The 19,266-nt window shown below is 34.8% G+C and overlaps 1 protein-coding gene across 18 annotated transcripts in view; it reads left to right on the forward strand.

Annotated features, from left to right (window-relative positions):
* ced-6 (PTB domain-containing adapter protein ced-6) overlaps window positions 1-19,266 on the forward strand; it is a 187,384-nt gene that overhangs the window by 164,326 nt on the left and 3,792 nt on the right. For 15 of the 18 annotated variants that reach the window (XM_067093686.1, XM_067094422.1, XM_067094065.1 and 12 more), the window contains 7 exons: window positions 9,806-9,870; window positions 10,350-10,520; window positions 13,668-13,805; window positions 14,638-14,859; window positions 15,794-15,939; window positions 18,272-18,516; window positions 19,033-19,187. In XM_067093686.1, coding sequence (XP_066949787.1) covers window positions 9,806-9,870; window positions 10,350-10,520; window positions 13,668-13,805; window positions 14,638-14,859; window positions 15,794-15,939; window positions 18,272-18,516; window positions 19,033-19,187 — 1,142 coding nt within the window. Of the gene's footprint in view, window positions 1-588; window positions 674-1,747; window positions 2,014-9,805; window positions 9,871-10,349; window positions 10,521-13,667; window positions 13,806-14,637; window positions 14,860-15,793; window positions 15,940-18,271; window positions 18,517-19,032; window positions 19,188-19,266 lie in introns of those variants that run through there. The other 3 variants (XM_067094794.1, XM_067094884.1, XM_067094981.1) reach the window with 3 other exon arrangements.

Consider the following 19,266-nt stretch of genomic DNA (forward strand, 5'->3'; position numbering starts at 1 on the left):
TTCTGTTAATTCTTAAAAAGGATATTTTGACCTGAATATGTAGCACATTTTTTATTATTAAAGACCTACAGTTTTATGCATTCTATCAATTAATGAATTGGACATTTTGACTAGCGTCTGTGGCACTTATCTTTAACCTATTTCAAGACCTACAGTTTTTATGCATTCTAGTAATTAATAAATAACACATTTTGACCTGAGTCTGTGACATTTATCTTTAACCTGTTTAAAGACCTACAGGTTCAAGCATTCTGTTAATTAATAAATGGGACATTTTGACCTGAGTCTGTGGCATTTATCTTTAACGTATTTCAAGACCTACAGCTTCATGCATTCTACTAATTAATAAATAACACATTTTGACCTGAGTCTGTGGCACTTATCTTTAACCTGTTTAAAGACCTACAGCTTCAAGCATTCTGTTAATATATAGGACATTTTGAGCTGAATTTGGAGAGACACATATGCACACGATGAAGGGTGATTCGCTTGTTGTAGGAGTGGTGGGGGGAGGAGGAGGAGGAGGAGGCGAGGAGAGGGGTAGGGAGAGGGCCAAAGGGGTACATTAGAATAGGAAGGGGGCGTTTTAGTGTAGTGTTAGCCCCGTGGTGGCCACAGACGGACGACAAATTTACATTAGGTGTAGTGTGCTTTCGGCGTCGTCAGGGCGTGGGTATCATCCGAAGCGTTATTTACCAAATGCCGTTATTTCTCGCTTAATATTTATTCGTGGATTAGTGTTTTTTTTTAATAAGGCTTTTTCATAAAGGAGGAAGATGTGACTGAAGTGCTTCGTCATGTCGAAAGCGGAAGGGAAAGATAGTTTGAAAAGAAAAAAAAAAAACTGGGAGGCGTGAGAACGTGAATGAGGCGTTGTCGCGTTGTTTTTTTTCATGTGGGAGACGTTATTTATTTTGTTATTCGTTTATTTAGTTTTTTACTCACGGAAAATGCAGTTTTGAATGTGGAGTTTATTCAGTGGTATTTTGATCAGTTCAGAACAATTTCAGTAAATTGTTTTGGTTTTGGTTTTGAAATATGTATATTCTATTTTGTTCATTTATTTAATTAATTTCTTTCATGGAAAATGCAGTTTTGAATGTGGAGTTGGACAAGTCAATGGTATTTTGATAACTTCAGAACATCCTCATTAAAATATGGGTTTGATTTTTATGTATATTCGTTTTCTAAGTATATCAGTAGAATGTGTTGCAAATCCGTAAGTGCTCGATGAATCCGCTGACCTTCCGTTCGTCACGCAGACTCATCTGGAAAATTTGTTATAACTGTTTAGTTCTCATGGATTTTACATAAACTCATCGGTTTGATACACTCGTCCACATACGTATATATATATATATATATATATATATATATATATATATATATATATATACATATATATATATATATATGTACTTATATATATATATATATATAACTAATATATATATATATACATATGTATATATATAATGTACATAAGTATGTCTGCATACAGTTTTCACTGTATTTCAAGTGAATCATATTAAATGCAATTTTGTCAACGACCGAAGTCTTTCGTCTTGAAATCCCAGCCTTTGAACAATTCCCATTAAAAAACAAAATAGACGAGTGTACGTGGTTTTCCCGGGACGTGGAACGCTCTGAAATGTGATAAAGCGAAGAAAAAACAAAGTGAAATTTGAAAGTTATTGCAGACTTTTTGTTCCGTGATTTTGATGTATCTTGTGATAAATCTTTACAGTAGTAGTAATGTGCCTAGCACGGCATCCATGTAGATGAGAAAAGGGAGTTGATAAATTGACGAAAATTGGAAAAACAGTGACTAGGGTGACGAGTGAATCGAAGTTGATAACAAACCTCTTGGCTTTGTTTAGTTTGAAAATTTCTCTTCATAGTGTGACTTTGGCTTGACAGATTTTTTAACAGACGCCATGGGGAAACTAACTCAGCGACTGAAAGAAAGTGCCAGTAAGGATTCCTCGTCTTCTCAAGGGAATGAAAAGAAACGTAAGTTGGGTTTGAATTTGAGATGAATTATTATTGTATTATTTCTTATCGAGTTGGAAGGTGAAAGGGTAAGTTTCAGGGCTGTCTGCTAGTATACTCAATGTATAGACTTATGTTGACAGTGTATGTTTTGCATTTCTCTCTCTCTCTCTCTCTCTCTCTCTCTCTCTACCTCTCTCTCTATATCTATATATATATCTATCTCTCTATATATACAGCATATATATATATATATATATATATATATATATTTATATATATATTGTCTATATATATATATATATATACATATATATATGTATATATATATTTCAAACTGTAATATATATGTATATATATGTATATAAGTTCCCTGAGGAACACATTTCAAAACTCATTCTCACAAAGGTGTATCATCGAACGGGCATATAAGTAATATATCAGGATATGCCAAAATGTATTACATTATACGATCAATAGAAATCATATACCTTCTTCCGAGCTATATTCTGGAATCGTTAATTATCAAACAGACAGTACCATGAATGCCCAAAACTCTCCACCCTCTCTATAACCGTCTTCCTTGCTTTTCATATCCAGTCGCCCTTCCCTTCTATATATATATGAACTATGGTTATGTACAAATGTTTTTTAAAGAGATTTTTGTATATTTTATATATGTATTCTCAATATTTATTCTTTATTGCAGCCTTGAAAATGAGACTAGTTGTTCTGAAACGTACAAAAAGAAAGATGTTTTTATAAGAAGTCTGTTTATGCATGTATGTATGTATCCTTTTTATATATATATATATATATATATATATATATATATATATATATATATATATATGTATATATATAACGTCTCTCTCTCTCTCTCTCTCTCTCTCTCTCTCTCTCTCTCTCTCTCTCTCTCAAATACGAAGCATCTTGTGAACGTGCGTCATCGCCTTCGATTTCACAGTTATGTCGTGTTAACACCTCAGCGCTTTCCCAATAGATAATATGAACGTGTCTCATTCATTTGGCGTCGGAACAAAGACTGGTGGAAAAAAAGAAAGATTAAGAATCGCGAAAAAGAAATACAACAGTGGGTGGTTCAGTGCAGTTGTTTTTATGTTATTTTAAGTATCCGTTCAATATTTTTTTCAGATTCCGGAGTTTGTAATATCTGTGGGTTAATGGTATTTTTGCATAGAAAGATATAAAGCGTAATTAATTTAGTTGCTCCTGTTTTGTCTTCTAGACGTTATGTGAAAGAATGATAATTTCAATACGTTGTATATTCTGAAATGGCCCGATTGTGAAAGCGAATTTTATATATCCCTTGAACTGTGCAGAATGCAACGGCAGATTTTATTTGTCAGGTGAAACACCAGTGTTATTTTGTTGGTTTCTCTAATGTCGATGCTGCCATTGGTGGAGTGTATTCATAGAAATCTAACTTATATTATATTTTTTAATTATATATTTTATAACTGTACCGTACTACTAACTGCAAAAACATTACAATCTTTAGTATTGCATTTGCTTAATATTTTTTTTTATCAAGCACGTGGATGTGAAACATTTTTCACTTTTGTGTGTAAATTGACGACTTTATTTTAGTGATTAATAAAAGAAAATGGGGGGAGGGGATTGTTTAATCACCTCATGAAAGTGGTCAGTCAACTATTCTTGCACATGACTGGTCAGTCCTTTTATTTCGGTCTCTCCATCCTTTTCAAAAAATTAATTAAACCAAAACTTCGACAAAAATAAAAAGTACTTCATAAAATATCTAAAAAGTGCTACACTCTTTAAAAAGCCTTAAAAATAAATAAAAATTTCGACAAAAATAAAAAGTGCTTCATATAAATATCTAAAAGGTGCTATACACACTTTTTAAAACGCCCCAAAACCGTTCATTGCGTGGCCTAACATTGCCCCAATTCTGGAGAGAGGCTTCTGAGAGTGTGGGTCGTAAACCGTGCTTTCGTTTCCCAGTTATGGGCTTCCCGTATTCCTTTTGTATGCTAATTCCGAATGGCTTTGCGAGCAACTGGTCGAGGTTGCTTTGGGACTGACGGGGGCCGATCTGTGCTACACTTTCGTTTTGTGAAATTGAGGCTATTTTTCGCCAAGGATGGTGATGTTTGTTTTTTTTTTTTTGGTTGTTGATAGCAAACGGTCGTTTTAGAAGAGTTGCCAGAGATGATTATTGTTATTAATTGTTATGGTTCTCAACATAATTTCTTTGCCTTAATTTTCGTTTGTTTTGCAAACAACAGCCCTCCCCTCCCCCCAAAGAAAGCTTACTTATTCTTTGGAAATACCTTTCCCGTTAAGATTCTCTCTCTCTCTCTCTCTCTCTCTCTCTCTCTCTCTCTCTCTCTCTCTCTCTCTTTTCTCCCCTTTGTTCACAATAATTTCAGTTTTGTGTCGCTATTGTATGTGGTTATTTTTTTAAAATATTTTTCGTCAGTAATCTCTCTCTCTCTCTCTCTCTCTCTCTCTCTCTCTCTCTCTCTCTCTCTCTCTCTCTCTCTCTGGTGTAAAAGTTTTCTACAAATCCAGAAGCACAACCTACAGAAAACGGCCATTTACATATCATTGGCGGTACGGAGGGTTTCTGTAGTAATTGAATAACCAATTCAATCGCCAATTATCCTTCTAATGGCCGGCTTCCTGTACAGCAGTTAATTACAAGATAGCTTTGCTTCCTGTGACAGTAAATTCATCAGTTCGTAGCGACAAGGAATGTGTCGCATTCTGTCGCCATCTTTTGAAGCGAACTTCCTTTTGTCATCGTATTTCCTAGTTTACTGTTGGATTTTCTTATTATTTTGACAGTGGGACGAATAACCAACCCGTTCAGAGCCGGTTGTTTTCGCAAATGCAGTAAAGTGCCTAAAAAGGTTATTCCTAGAACTGAGAAGTTAGCGCAATCGGCTTAACTTGCTGCATTAGCAAAATGGCTGTAATTTAGCACGTGCCTCTCTTTGTGACATTCCTGCTTGTACGTATGAATTGCGCATGTAGCTCTCATGTGCGTGGGGCTATAGATAGAGAGAAAATGAGCGCTTGTCAAAAGAATGAGAGAAATAAGGCAAAGGGAGAAAGAGAGTAGGGTTCGTATCAGCTTTGTGACAGTTCCAGAGAAATAAGCGAGATACGATTGTGATAAACGCAAGTGCACAAAGTACCCTAGGGTTGTGGTATCTAGAAGCAGAGCTGATACATGCAGTACAAATGTTTTGTAGCTATTTGTTTATGTTTATATTTATATATATATATATATATATATATATATATATATATATATATATATATATATATATATATATATATATATATATATATATATATATATATATATATATATATACACACACACTGTATATGCCTATGTATGTGTTTGTATGTGAATGTGTATGTGTGCGTATGTAAATAGAGGAAGGAGAAGAGGGCCGGGCGACCGGTCAGTATGATTGGACATTTAAGACTCGCCTGTTTTGGCTCCCTTCTTTAGCAAATTATGACTCGATGATGGCAGCCGATGATGAGTTCGTTAATAAAGAGACCCAGAATGGTCGGGTAAACAAGGGACATCTTGTATATTAGAGCAGTATTTAAGAGCAAGACCGTGCAAATCGTCTTCCGTGTCTAGAGAAGGTTATTGAACAAATTTCACTAACAGTTTGCATTTGCCCATGTCTCTCTCTCTCTCTCTCTCTCTCTCTCTCTCTCTCTCTCTCTCTCTCTCTCTCTCTCCCTCTAAGCATTCTTGCTCTTGAAACTGAAGAAAATAATTGTGATATCCAGGATAAACTGTTGATGTCAGTGATTTTCTAATACATTAGAAAACCATTTTTTGATTCTGCGGTAACTTATTTAAAGATGATATAGGAAACGTAGGAATAAGAAAAGACTGAACTAGACAAAGAAAAAAAAGATTAAGATTCTTATCTATGTAAAGAGAAATGACAGAGAGGGAAAAGAAGAGACTTGGCGGAAACAGACTGAGACAGATATCTTAATGAATGTTGCATAGATTACCAGAAAGATAATGTCAGATAAATGGACGGAAATCGTAGAAAATTTAAGAAAGTCACTGTAGAGATGTCAAGGAAAATGTATCAAAGTGAAATATGAAATATTAATGGCGATAAAGGTAGTGTTTTCAGTGAGATGAAAAATGTATATGTATAAAAAATTATCCACCCAATATCAGGTAGTGCTTGATATCCTAAAATGGTGTTTGAGGTTCTAGATAAAAGAACTTCTAGTAGAAGAAAATGCAGTCATGTCCAAGTTCTTGAAGGAAAGTCTGTCATGGAATTTGAAAGTTTTGATTCAGCCTTAAAGATCCAGAAAGTTATTCGTTAAGGAATCTCGTGGATTTTTGTGCTAAAATGCTAAGTAATCAAAACCGGCCAGCCTTCTTTTGGGAAATATTAATATTTTTTCGCACTTTTAGCATATCATTGCTTTTAAGTTAAGTATACCTTTAGTTTAACCAGACCACTGAGCTGATTAACAACTCTCCCAGGGCTGGCCCGCAGGATTGAGACTTATTTTACGCGGCTAGAACCAATTGGTTACCTAGCAACGGGATCTACAACTTATTGGAATCCGAACACACATTATACCGAGAAATGAATTTCTATCACCAGAAATAAATTCCTCTAATTCTTAATTGGCCGGTCGGAGGCTCGAACTCGGGCCTAGCAGAGTGCCAGCCAAGAACTCTAACGACTCTTCCAACGAGGAACTATATCGTTGCTTTTGATTCCATTGCAAGTATTTTTTTTTTTGCACTTTTAACATATCGATGCTTTTGAATTTATTGCACATTTTTTTAACGGAAAAGCAGAATTGCTGAATGTTTTTGCACCTTTCTATCTCCCTCAACGGTCAATATGTTCAACTTACAAAAGTGGTCATACAGTACTTTGTTACCTTTGCGATGTGGATCATAATCACGTTACCCGTTCCCAACATAACGGAGTATAAAATCTCAGAGAAATGGCGGCAGCATGACAATTGCCTCCCAAAAATCATGATTCGAAACGGGAAGCAGACAGTAGGCGTATGATAAGAGGGGCAATGAATCACAGTGTGGATGACTGAGAAAGCAACAGAATAAGTTTGATGTGACATTTATATATATATAATATATATATATATATATATATATATATATATATTTATTTATATTAAAAGTGAAGGGTTTTTATGTTTATATAATTATCCGAAGAGGTTTTGTGTTTATTTCGCCCACATATCCGAGCGGACATCATTCAGACACCACATTTCCCGCTGTGAGACAAGATTTTTTTAGTAGAAATAATAGACGGAAGTACAAATATATTATTATTATTATTATTATTATTATTATTATTATTATTATTATTATTATTATTATTCGAACTTGAATTATTTTTTATTTATGGAAATAATTTACATTTGTTTTGCCGTTTTGTTAACTTGTATCTCGTAGGTACTTTTATTTATAAGCTTGGTTTCTGTTGTCATTAACCATCTTTATATCTGAATAAGTTCATTGATATTCTGTATGATCCGTCTCTGATTGTCAGAAGGTTGGGTGATCACACCCCATTGATATTTGAAAGCCTTAATGTCACCCCTCAAATGCATCGTTTGTTTTTATTAGGTCTCCTAGCTTAAAGACAAGGTCCTTTCTACAACGGCGGAACGGGTGACCACTCAATGCTTCCTACTCCTGAGTCACTGCATCTTACAAATATCCGAATAGTTTAAAACTGACGAATCATTTCCTTCCGTAAATCGAGTTGTGTAAGGTGAAAGCTCTGACGTTTCCTGAATACTCTTCAGAAGTGAAAGAAGCATCCAGCTAATTGTGTGACTTGAAATAGCTGTCAGTGCGTTAGCCTCAAGAGAACCATGTCTGGATTTAACTTCAGATTTTTCCTTTGTGCCCTTTTCATTAGAATTCTCTCTCTCTCTCTCTCTCTCTCTCTCTCTCTCTCTCTCTCTCTCTCTCTCTCTCTGTCTCTCTCTGTGTGTGTGTGTGTGTGTGAGACAGCTCTGTAGATTTCTACAGTGAAAGCTGCTGTCATCAATCAAGTTGACTGAGAGAGATATTCACCATAGACCTGTTACATAGAATGACGTTGCATTGCAACGGTAGGTTAGTGTTTCATTACCGTTTTTTATCAGCCATATCATTTCTTGCCTAAGGCTGCGACACTTCACAATTTGGCTCCTCTCTCTCTCTCTCTCTCTCTCTCTCTCTCTCTCTCTCTCTCTCTCTCTCTCTCTCTCTCTCTCTCTCTCTCATAGGAAATTGGTTGCTATTGAAAATAACTGCAGGTGATGCCTTTCTTCAAATATCTTGTTTTCTTGGGCACTGTCTACTCACTGGCTGGTTATGTTAAGCATCCCTCGTGTATAACCTGTTTTTGCCTAACACGACGTACGCCCTCGTAATCTTGAACGTTTTACCCTTTCGCTTTGGGTTTGCAGAACGTATTTTACTCATGGATAAGTTTTTGTTTAGTTTTGGAGCGTTCATGGAAATGAAAAATCATGGCAAAGTATTATCTGATTGGTGTAGGATGGAAATAAAAAAAACATGGCAAAGTATTATCTGATTGGTGTAAGATGGAAATCAAAAAAAACATGCAAAGTATCTGATTGGTGTAAGATGGAAATAAAAAATCATGGCAAAGTATTATCTGATTGGTGTAAGATGGAAATAAAAAAAACATGGCAGAGTATTATCTGATTGGTATTAGATTATTTTATGAAATATATTTTCCTTCTCTGTAGCTTCCTCTTTCTTATACATGTCTTAGAAAGGCTTGAGATGCCTCGTCCATGTGGAAAGAATGGGGAAAAACAGGTTGGTGAAAAAGGGGCTTATAATATATTCAGGAGTGCTAAGAGGCAAGAGAAGACTAATTAGGGAGGTCTGGATAGATGGAGTGAAAAGAGGCATTGGAAATAAAGATACTCAACAGCTAGGAAGTAAGAATGACAGGTGCAAGTTAAAAAGGCGGGTTTGTGCAGTTTGTGTAGGGGCGTAGGACGCCCTGCTGATGAGTCTTCTGCGTAGGTGTATGAAGCGTGGAAGTTATCTATGAGAGATCGATCCTTGATTCATTAGTTAAAGTATATGACAGAGATAGTTTATATTATATAAATATATATATATATATATATATATATATATATATATATATATATATATATATATATATATATAATATAATCTCACCTATTCATATAGAGAAAGGTATGCTAAGAATAAAACACACTACTTGGTAGGACAGACCTTGGCGAATCTCAAATATAGTCTACGCCCATTCCTCTTTTTTAATGAATTTTTTTTTTTTTTTCGTTTTTTGTTTTTGCCATTGGGCTGCAGACGGGAGTTTTTATTTTTTTTTCATAGAATTTGACTGGACCATTGTTTTAACTGTATATTATCTAGATAACAGGGGATGACTAATATCCGTGAATTTTTTCTATTTTTACATTTTCATTGATTTTTTTTTTTTTTTTTTGGTCGCTGTGGTTATTTATAAGATTTTCGTTAAGAAGTTTCCCAGCGTTTCTTTCTTTTCAGTTAAATTGTTTTTCTGATTAACGTTTCTCTCCATTATTATTATTATTATTATTATTATTATTATTATTATTATTAGTAGTAGCAAAATGCCAATTTTCAATGTCTGTGGACAGGACGTTGTGACGCCACTGTGCAACATTGAATTATTATTATTATTATTATTATTATTATTATTATTATTATTATTATTATTATTATTATTTCTCCTCTTTCCAGCTAACAAAAACTGGCTTCATCCTCCGGAAGCACTTCAGAAGGGCCACATAGCTTACTTAGTGAAGGTGAGTTTGACAATACATAAGGTTATTTTTAGAAATTCTCTCTCTCTCTCTCTCTCTCTCTCTCTCTCTCTCTCTCTCTCTCTCTCTCTCTCTCTCTCTCTCAAAGCCTTGTTCATTACCCTGTGTATGGGTTTGTATTTGCTTGACACGCCAATACTTATCCAGTTCCTTTCTCTGCCGTAGGGGGTTAGTGCTATCAGTGCACCTCACGCGGTGCACTGTAGACATTACTTAAGATTCTTTGCAGCGTCCCTTCAACCCCTTGCTCAACCCCTTTCACTCCTTTTACTGTACCTCCGTTCATATTCCCATTCTTCCACCGTACTTTTTCACCCTCTCCTAACAGTTGTTTCATAGAGCGACTGCTTTGAGGTTTTCCTCCTGTTACACCTTTCAGACCTCCTTAATTCCCAGTTCTCCTTTCAGTGGTTGGCCTTTGGCCTCAATCTTATATTCCCATTCCAATTCCCTCCTCGCAGTTTTTGGGCAGCACGGAAGTGGACCAGCCGAAGGGGATCGAAGTGGTGAAGGAGGGCATCCGAAAACTCAAGTTCAACCAACAGCTGAAGAAGGCCGAGGGAACCAAGACGCCCAAGGTCGAGCTAACCGTCTCCATCGATGGCGTGGCTATTCACGAACCCAAAACAAAGGTAATGAATGAGGTGACCAGTCCTTGATAGTGTTTTCGTATATATATATATATATATATATATATATATATATATATATATATATATATATATATATATATATATATATATATATATATTTATATCAGTCTTCTGAAGATGGCTGGTTTAGTGAAGCGAAACTGGTCAGGATCTACAACCGGTTTTCAGTTCTTCCCGGTGGTGTGGTGTTTGATTTATCAAATCACGTGTAAGAGTGATTATGCTTAGATGTGTAAATACACACACACGCTTATATATATATATATATATATATATATATATATATATATATATATATATATATATATCTATATATATATATATATATATATATATATATATATATATATATATATATATAATATATATATATATATGTGTGTGTGTGTGTGTATGCAGTTATGTGTGTTGGTTACTATTCATTCCCCTGTTGTAGGTAATATAATATTATTTTGAACCAGTAAAAGCATTGCCATTAAGGGCCTAGTTATTCATAATGTAACCATTTAATTTTTTTATATGCTGAGCACGGTAATGGAAAAGATGTTTAGTTGTTAAGTATTTGCGTATGAGTGAAGTAAAGCATTTTTCATGTACGGTATTATCGCGTTTATTCCGAAAATAATATTATTTCCAAATCATAATCTGTCAACAGAATTAGAATTTTTCTTATCGAATGTATTGGAAAACAACCTGAAAAAAACTAGTTGGAAAAAAAGAGGAAACATTCGTGATCTGTGATTTTTCCTGAAAAAAAAAAACTAGTTGGGAAAAAAAAGAGGTAACATTCGTGATCGGTGATTTTTTCCATTTAATTCAGTTAAAAGTGAAGAGCGATGGAATATAAAAGAAATAACAGATAAGTATTATCCGTTATGGGTTCACTGAGCCAGGTAAATCCGCGGCTGTGGAAACGTGTCAAGAATGAGTCGCTGTTTCGTCATCCGTTCTCACTGCACGCGCACGCGCAGTTCACACTCGCTCACACCCAGGACCTCCAATGAAGTCATTGCCCTTTTATGCTGTTCCCTCCCCCCCCTTCCACATCTCGGGCCCGTCTCCCCCTTCCCCTCCCCTCCCTTCTTCCTCCTCAGAATGCCCCTCCCCTCTCCTGTTACCATTCCCGCGTAGACGTTGCTCTACAGGCAAAAATGGTCAGTTTGACGAGCATTCGTCATCTTTTCGCTCATTTACATTTATTTACACGGTTCACACGGTTCCGTATGTTTCTAGACGGTGTTTCGCGTTCCAGCAATGTAGATGAGACGATGGAGGTGGTGGCTGGAGAGTTAAGGTGTCAAGGCCGCATTTTTTTTTTTTTTCTTTTTGCGGAGCTTTCACTCTTGGCGTCGATTTATTTTGGGAGGCGTTTAATGTTCCTCCTTTATTTAGGGTTTTCTTGTTGATACTTGATATGTTTTACCATTACGACCGGATACGATTTTAATCCACTTTCTTTAGGACTGATGACTTTCTTTTTGATGCTGTATGAGTACGACCAGAGAAGGTTTTATATAAATTTTGTCCGCCAGAATTATTTTATAATTAATGCGTTACTTAGTAGGCTTCGGTCAATTCATAAAATCGTTGTACTACTGTGAATAATTAGTATTTTTCGTTGGGTAAAAATTCCACACAAAAATCCTTGTTAATATAATTTATACCAAACATTAAAAGAAAGGCTCACATAATGCTGCTTTTGTTGTTACTCTGTCACAGCTTTAAATTTAGCCGTATCCTTCCTTTCCATCTGCCTATTCCGTCTACCTCCGCCGTTTCCATATCTCCCTCCACCCTTCCACCCACTTCGACACGTCCCCACCCCAAACACGTGACCAGAACGAAGCTATGATTTATTTATTACCCTCTCCCCCAACCCCAGTCTTTAATTGCAGTTTTTCTTTTATCACACGATGACTTGAATAACGCAATTTTCCGTGCTAGTGGTTGCAGTAAGTAGCAGTCCATTGTTGTCTGCTCTGCTTACGGCAAAAAGGCCAGAGTGATTCACTGTCTTACTTTGTCGAGAGCCAATGACATTTTGGAAATCAAAGAAATATGACGTATTGTGTGATTCGGCTGTGCGGCGAGATTGTGACGTGATATGTCCGTCGCTAATCCAGAGGAAAAAAGTCGAATTATTTTTATATCGTAATGCACAAGCTAAGTTTTGCAACAACTATTTTTCTTTTACATCATTGGTCATTGTTCTAAGGCAGTGGACCGAAACAGTAGCCTAAATCAACACGCAATGATTACAAATAAGGACAGGTTTTCTTTTTTTTTTTTTAATGAAAGAGTTTTCTGGGAGCTGAATCAGTGAAAATAATATTATGGAAATTTGTTAGGTGAAATTTGGGTTCTGGAAACTGAATAAGCGAAAAAAATTCTGGAACCTGGTTAAATGAATATCGAATTATGGGAAGTGGATAACTGAAAATCAAAATCAGCAAACTGGATAAGTGAAAATTGGAATTAGAAGATTATAAATAAAAATAAAATTGGAATTTGGGAAACTGAATAAGTGAGAGTCAAAATCCGGCAACTAAGTAAATGAGAACTATAAACAGGTTATATCAGAAGAGAAAGTACATTGTTACAAAAATATTAGTTTTATCATAAATAGTTTTTAAAAAAGTAAGTGCAAATGGAAATGAAGCCTAAGCAATCCTTTTGAATAATTTTGCAATTCTCCGTTAATGTATGTATAACATATTTAAATACAAATTCAAGCCTATGAAAAATCAATGAAAACTGGCCAGATTCTCTTCGAGAGGTATTCTAACAACACTTGTAATTACAGACATTTCAGGCTGTGTCTTATGATTGAGGTAGCCATGAAACAGCAAAGTTATGAATAAAATTCACTTATGAAATTTAGTTTAAGCACAAAGATATGTATTCTGTCGGTGATGAAAAAATAAAACTTTTTTTAAACAGCTAAAAAGAAGGTCCTAGATTGTTTTTATATTGTGAGATTATAAATTAAGATACTTTGGTAACATGTTTGTTTAATTGATTTCTGATGTTCCTGTGACTTCCTTTTTTTAATTTTTATTTTATACTCAAGAAGGACTTAATCAAAGATGATTTTACCTCATTCGTCTCATTTTAAATTTTCAACAGAAAAACCTGCATCAATATCCACTACATAGAATCAGCTATTGTGCAGATGACAAGGCCGAAAAGCGTTTCTTCAGCTTCATTGCCAAAGAAGCTGACTCTGACAAACACACTTGTTTTGTGTTTGTTAGTGATAAGTTGGTGAGTATTTAATTCCATGTCCATTATTCCTTTTGAAGTTTGTGATTTTGTATTGCATTTGACAGTGCAGAATTGGAGTTCATTTTACCGTTAAAGACGGGAGTAATTACTATGGTACAGAATAATTCCACAGAAATCACGTGAGTGAGAATATATCACCAGTAATATGGGTTTTGACCCTCAAAACTTTGGGACAGTGTTAGACTCAGTTATGATATACAGTGCCTGAATTGTATACAGTTTGGGTGGAATTTATCGTAAACACTTATTATCAAGACATTTATAATCAGCTGCAAAATTCTGGGTAGGTTTTTGGTTCATAATTCCCTTTTGGTCAAGGTTTAGAATACTATATTTAGACTGATTATTAACAGTTTTTGTTAAAATTTTTCTTGAGTATTTATTCAGCCATGTTTTTCTGAATAATTGTACAGTGAAATACATCAGAATCACAAGTTATCTCTAAATAGTAATAAGGGTTTTTTCTTTATGTATAATGTATTTTACACTCATGGAAGTTACATTTCACTTATTTTGTACTGCTGTGTATGATCCTGAGGGAAAGCTAAACAGGTATTTGCCATAAAAAATGTATTTTTGATAAGCTTTTCTTGGGGTCTTTGAAAGTGACAACATAGAAACATCACATTTACATTTAAAGAATATTTTGATCCAGCAAGAAAGTTTAGTGAAATTACAGGATCCTGAAGATGTATTTTGAACTTTCATTTAATGTATTGCTGATTATGTATAATGTAGGAGGGAAATGTTCTAAAGGTTGTTTGATCATATGTACAGTATAACTATATTTATGGTTATTCATTTGTTTTAGGCTGAAGAAATCACCTTAACAATCGGTCAGGCATTTGATCTAGCATACCGAAGATTTGTGGAAACCTCAAGCCGTGAAGTGGAGATGCGACGGCAGTTGCTTATCTTGCAGAAGCGTGTGCAAGGGCTTGAAGATGAGAATCAAATCTTGAAGGAACGCATCACTCAGCTTTCTGCTCTGAAGAATAGACCAGATGTTGAAGAATACATGAGGGAAAATAATGTAAGTTTTCACTCTAGATCTTTTATTCTATGTGATGAGATGCTTTACATATATGCAAAATCAAGAGGCATTGCTAGTAAAAAAGTTTAACAAAAGCAAGGCCTCAGAACACTTTACTCTTAGTAAAAGTGAAAGAAATGTGTGAAAATATACTCTTTTTCCTTACATTTAACTAGGTTTTGGTTTAAAAAAGGTACACAGCATTATATCAAATGGAAGTGACATTTATAACTTTTACTGCCTGTTCTACTTTTCTCAGTTGTGGAGAATTAAGTCTTGAGCCTCAAAGTGAGTCTTTTATATTTCTTTTTATTGTAGTAGAATTCTTTTGTCTTTTTAGTTTGCTTTCAGATTTATATATTTACATCCTTTGAAATGTACCTTTAATGATTGTTCTTGAAAAACCTGATTTGTACAGGGTGAGTGCTTTTACAATACTATTCATTCTAAGCAGAAGCTGTAAGCAAGAACTGTTACAGATGAACAGTTCTATGGTAGTAACAAGGACATACAGGAAATTTAGTGGCTTGTGCTTTGTGCAGTCATTGAGCTATGTAAATACCAGCTGGCTCTCGAGACTAAAGCTATTGTGCATATTACTATTTACGGTAATTAGGATATGCTGTACTATGATCCGACCTTTGAGGTGATGTCCCACTAGAGGCAATGCTAGTGGTATTAGTTTCTTGAACTATCCTGCCAACTTTTTTCATATCCATGCTGCTTGTGTTATTAACTGCAGTCTAAAGTTATGTGGTTATTTTACACACTTACCTTAATACTGTTGCCTTCTATTTTTAGATTCATCGTTTCATTTAGTAATTTCAGTCTTTTTAATGTCTAATTATAAAGTTTAATTGTTATTGATGTCTGTTATCAATATCCTTTATAGGTTTGATTTTTTAAAAATTTTTATTGTTGCTGTTATTTTCAGATTTCTGACTTGCTAACCCTTAATGGAGAAAGCAGTACGGATCCATCTTTGTCATCTGAGCCAGCCTCTAGCAGTTCCAATATTTTAACTCCTCCCCCCGTTCCCCCACGCAATGCACCAAAGCCAGATGATGCTAACCTAATTGAGTAAGTATGCAAAGTTAATTTGGTTTCATTTGCTTCTCTGAAAATCTTTAGTAAAGATTTCTATCTTCTATATAAGTCTGTTGTTTTGGTCTAAGTTTCATTAACATCAGTTTGCGTGAAGTATACCTGTACAGTATTTATTAGTGATGAAAAAGAAAAAATGCAGTATTACAAACTGCACTTTAATCTTGAAATTATTCCTATATTTTTTTTATTACAGAGATGTATACATTTGATAAACTTTATTGCCATATCAGTTAGCTTTTCTCTCTTGATTAAACTATATTTTGAATTCCATGCAAGCTGCTTTATGGGGAATGGTTCAGATTTCATGGTACTCCAAGATAAGAAGTAGGTTCTTAGTTGAATAATTCTCTGCCTAATATTACTACGTTCAGTAGTTTAGATATACAGTATAGATTTAACTTTGGTATTTTGTATATAAAGCTCTTTTGATTTGTAGATTAGTTAAGATCTTCTGTCTTAATCGCATTTCAATCATAATTTCGTAGGTGTTGCATTTTTAGCTTAAAACAGTCAACTCCACTCATTAAGTGGTTCCGGATTCTCGGATTTCTCTATTGAATATATATACACATTATTTGCTGAAAATTTGCATATTCACAGTATTTTTCACTGAGAAATATTCACTAATTACTGTTTTTTCATATAATTTTCATGGCTAAATGCACTTTTTTTGATAAAACTATTTAAATACTTGGGTATATGCATTTTTAGAGGGTTTTTAAGTATTGGCAGATTTTAGCTATTCACGCGGGGGGGCGGTTGTGGTGCAAATCCCCTGCAGATACCGCGGGTCGACTGTATTTTCATCATTGTGATATAAAATAATCAAGCTGTACTGGTACTAGTGAAAATACCCTTAGGATGGTAGGACACTTGAACTCTAGGTATTAGATACGTAGGTAATTCATCTGAACAAGGAAAGGTGAATGGAGAACAGGTAAGGTCCTCTTTTTTTTTATATGATGCAGGTTTTCCATTGTATCCTTGTTATTTCCATGATCAGTTTGGAAAATGAGTCACTCATTTTCTGATGAAGTCAGTCCATTGTATTATCATACTATTTTTGAGATTTCACACACCCTTAGATCTTTCCACATAAAAATATTCTCTTATTAGTCCTGTGCCAGATGGGTGTCATTTGGATTGCAAGGACATTATCCTTTATCTTGCTGTAACCATATTCTCTCCATGTCTCTTGTGATTCTTGACTGTGTAATTTATCTCTTTGGCCTGTTATGAAGGGAATAGTAACCCAAGTCAGAAACAGATTATTAGCACCAGTAATATAGTGTACTGTATTCCCATACCAGAAGATACAAGTCATTAGAAAAAATTTGATTGTAAAGGCTTTGGAGGTCAGTCTTTCTGGTTGAAAGAAGGAAGGGGTGTTACTCTTGCTGGACCCAGCTCCAAGTAAAAATAATGGGTAATGTATGGTTAATGCCCCTTACTGAGCACTGATGGCACTTGTTATAGAGCTATTGCAAACAGGAGTGAGTTACAATGTGGCTTGAATGACCAGTGGAGTGTGGAAGTGAATTTGAATCATATGCAGCTTTGCAGTGAGAAGACCTTTGCACTTCAGATTGGTAGTGTGCTTCAGGATCTGATATGAGGCTTGCTTGAAAGCAAAGGTGAAAGCAAACCTTGTTTAATATACAGTATAGTAAATGTTATGAGTGAGTATGCCAGTTACTATGATAAATGTCACTGCCCTTGAATAGCATCAAAACATGCTTACTTTCAGAACAGCAGCTAATCCTCTGAAACAAGCAGGTATCACAGTATTTAAGAGAGTGATAGTCTTTGATTGGGAAATGGGGGATAACGGAAGTCCTACCTATACTTGGAAACCCATACTCGTGTATCCATGATAAACTCGAATACCCTAAGCACTGTCTGCTCCACTTTTCTGTCTTTGCTCCACTATTCTGTCTTATATTTTTAGTGACTGATTTGAATTTAATGGTACCCAGCTATGATATATCTTGTGTAAAATTTTAAAAGAATGATATTTTACAAGTAATTTCATTTCTAAGTAAACAACCTTGGATACAAGGTTGTCTGTATTTAAAAAGGGCATTTATGATGGTTGTTGGTGATGATATTCGTAGGATAATTATTCACTACTCTTGTCAGAGGTTCTAAATTTATTTTCTTTAAAGCATATAAAAGTAAACAAAATATTGCAAAATATTTAGGAATGGAACTTTGTAAGCAATTTGCAGTTGATGGTGAAAGTATTCTACAGTATAGTGTGCTATACTGTGTTATGATTAATTCTTAACTTAATACTGTTTTTCAGTGATATATTATCATGCCCTATGTCCAATGGTACACTTGATGACGACGATGATGATGACTTTAATCCACGTGCTGAGGAAGCCCCATCAACTAGTATTAATGGTACAAATGGTACCGCAAGTTTGGGCAGTGATGGTGATGGTGATGATGATGATGACTTTGATCCAAGAGCTGAAGAAAAGAAGCCACCGTCATTCACAAAGAAACCAGTTACTGAATTTAATGGCCTTTCATCCATGGCCCTTAGTGAGTATTCATTTGCTTTTCTCATGTGGTGTACTTTCTTATTCCTGGTGTAAGTTGATTTTGTTCCTTGATTGCTTGATTTTTATGCTATTGAATCTGATCAGTAAACAAAGTCTTAGCTCACACAAAGCTGGTTCAAAGGATTAAAATTTGCAATAAAAGAAAAAACTGTCATATCTGTAGGGGAATTTCTTTTAATAATTAAAATTTCAAAATAGTGATGATTCAACTTAAATTTCTCTGAGGGACTTTGCACGCAAGACTTGCCCTTTGCTGTTATTTGAAATTAGGATGCCCCAATAAAATAAGTTTCACATTTATTCTATTGCATTCTTACTATACGTATGCTAAATTTTGAAATATTGCATAGAAATTGCTTTTTGATAACTGATTTTTTGTCTATGATAAATTTAGTTTGTTTTGTATAATTTTTCCTGAAAAATTTTTGTTTTCTCCTGAAAAATACTGAAATTTTCACATTTCTTTTGGTAAATGTTATTTTTCTTATTCAAAAAGTTCCCCCTCCACGACCTGCCCGAGCACATGAGCAACCACAACAGAATGGTTTGTCTGACCTTGTATTTGATACACCAGGAGATCCATTTGGCTCTGCTGCATTTACTCCAACAAATGGTAACAATGACATCTTGGCTCAGTTTAATGAAATGAAGGTAAGTAACTGTGCTCTCTTCCATACTTGATTTAGAAAGATTTGTTGTGCTTATTTAATGCTAATGCATTTTTTATTAG

This window comes from Macrobrachium rosenbergii, chromosome 1 (assembly GCF_040412425.1).
Source record: "Macrobrachium rosenbergii isolate ZJJX-2024 chromosome 1, ASM4041242v1, whole genome shotgun sequence".
In the NCBI taxonomy this organism is placed as follows: Eukaryota; Metazoa; Arthropoda; class Malacostraca; order Decapoda; family Palaemonidae; genus Macrobrachium; species Macrobrachium rosenbergii.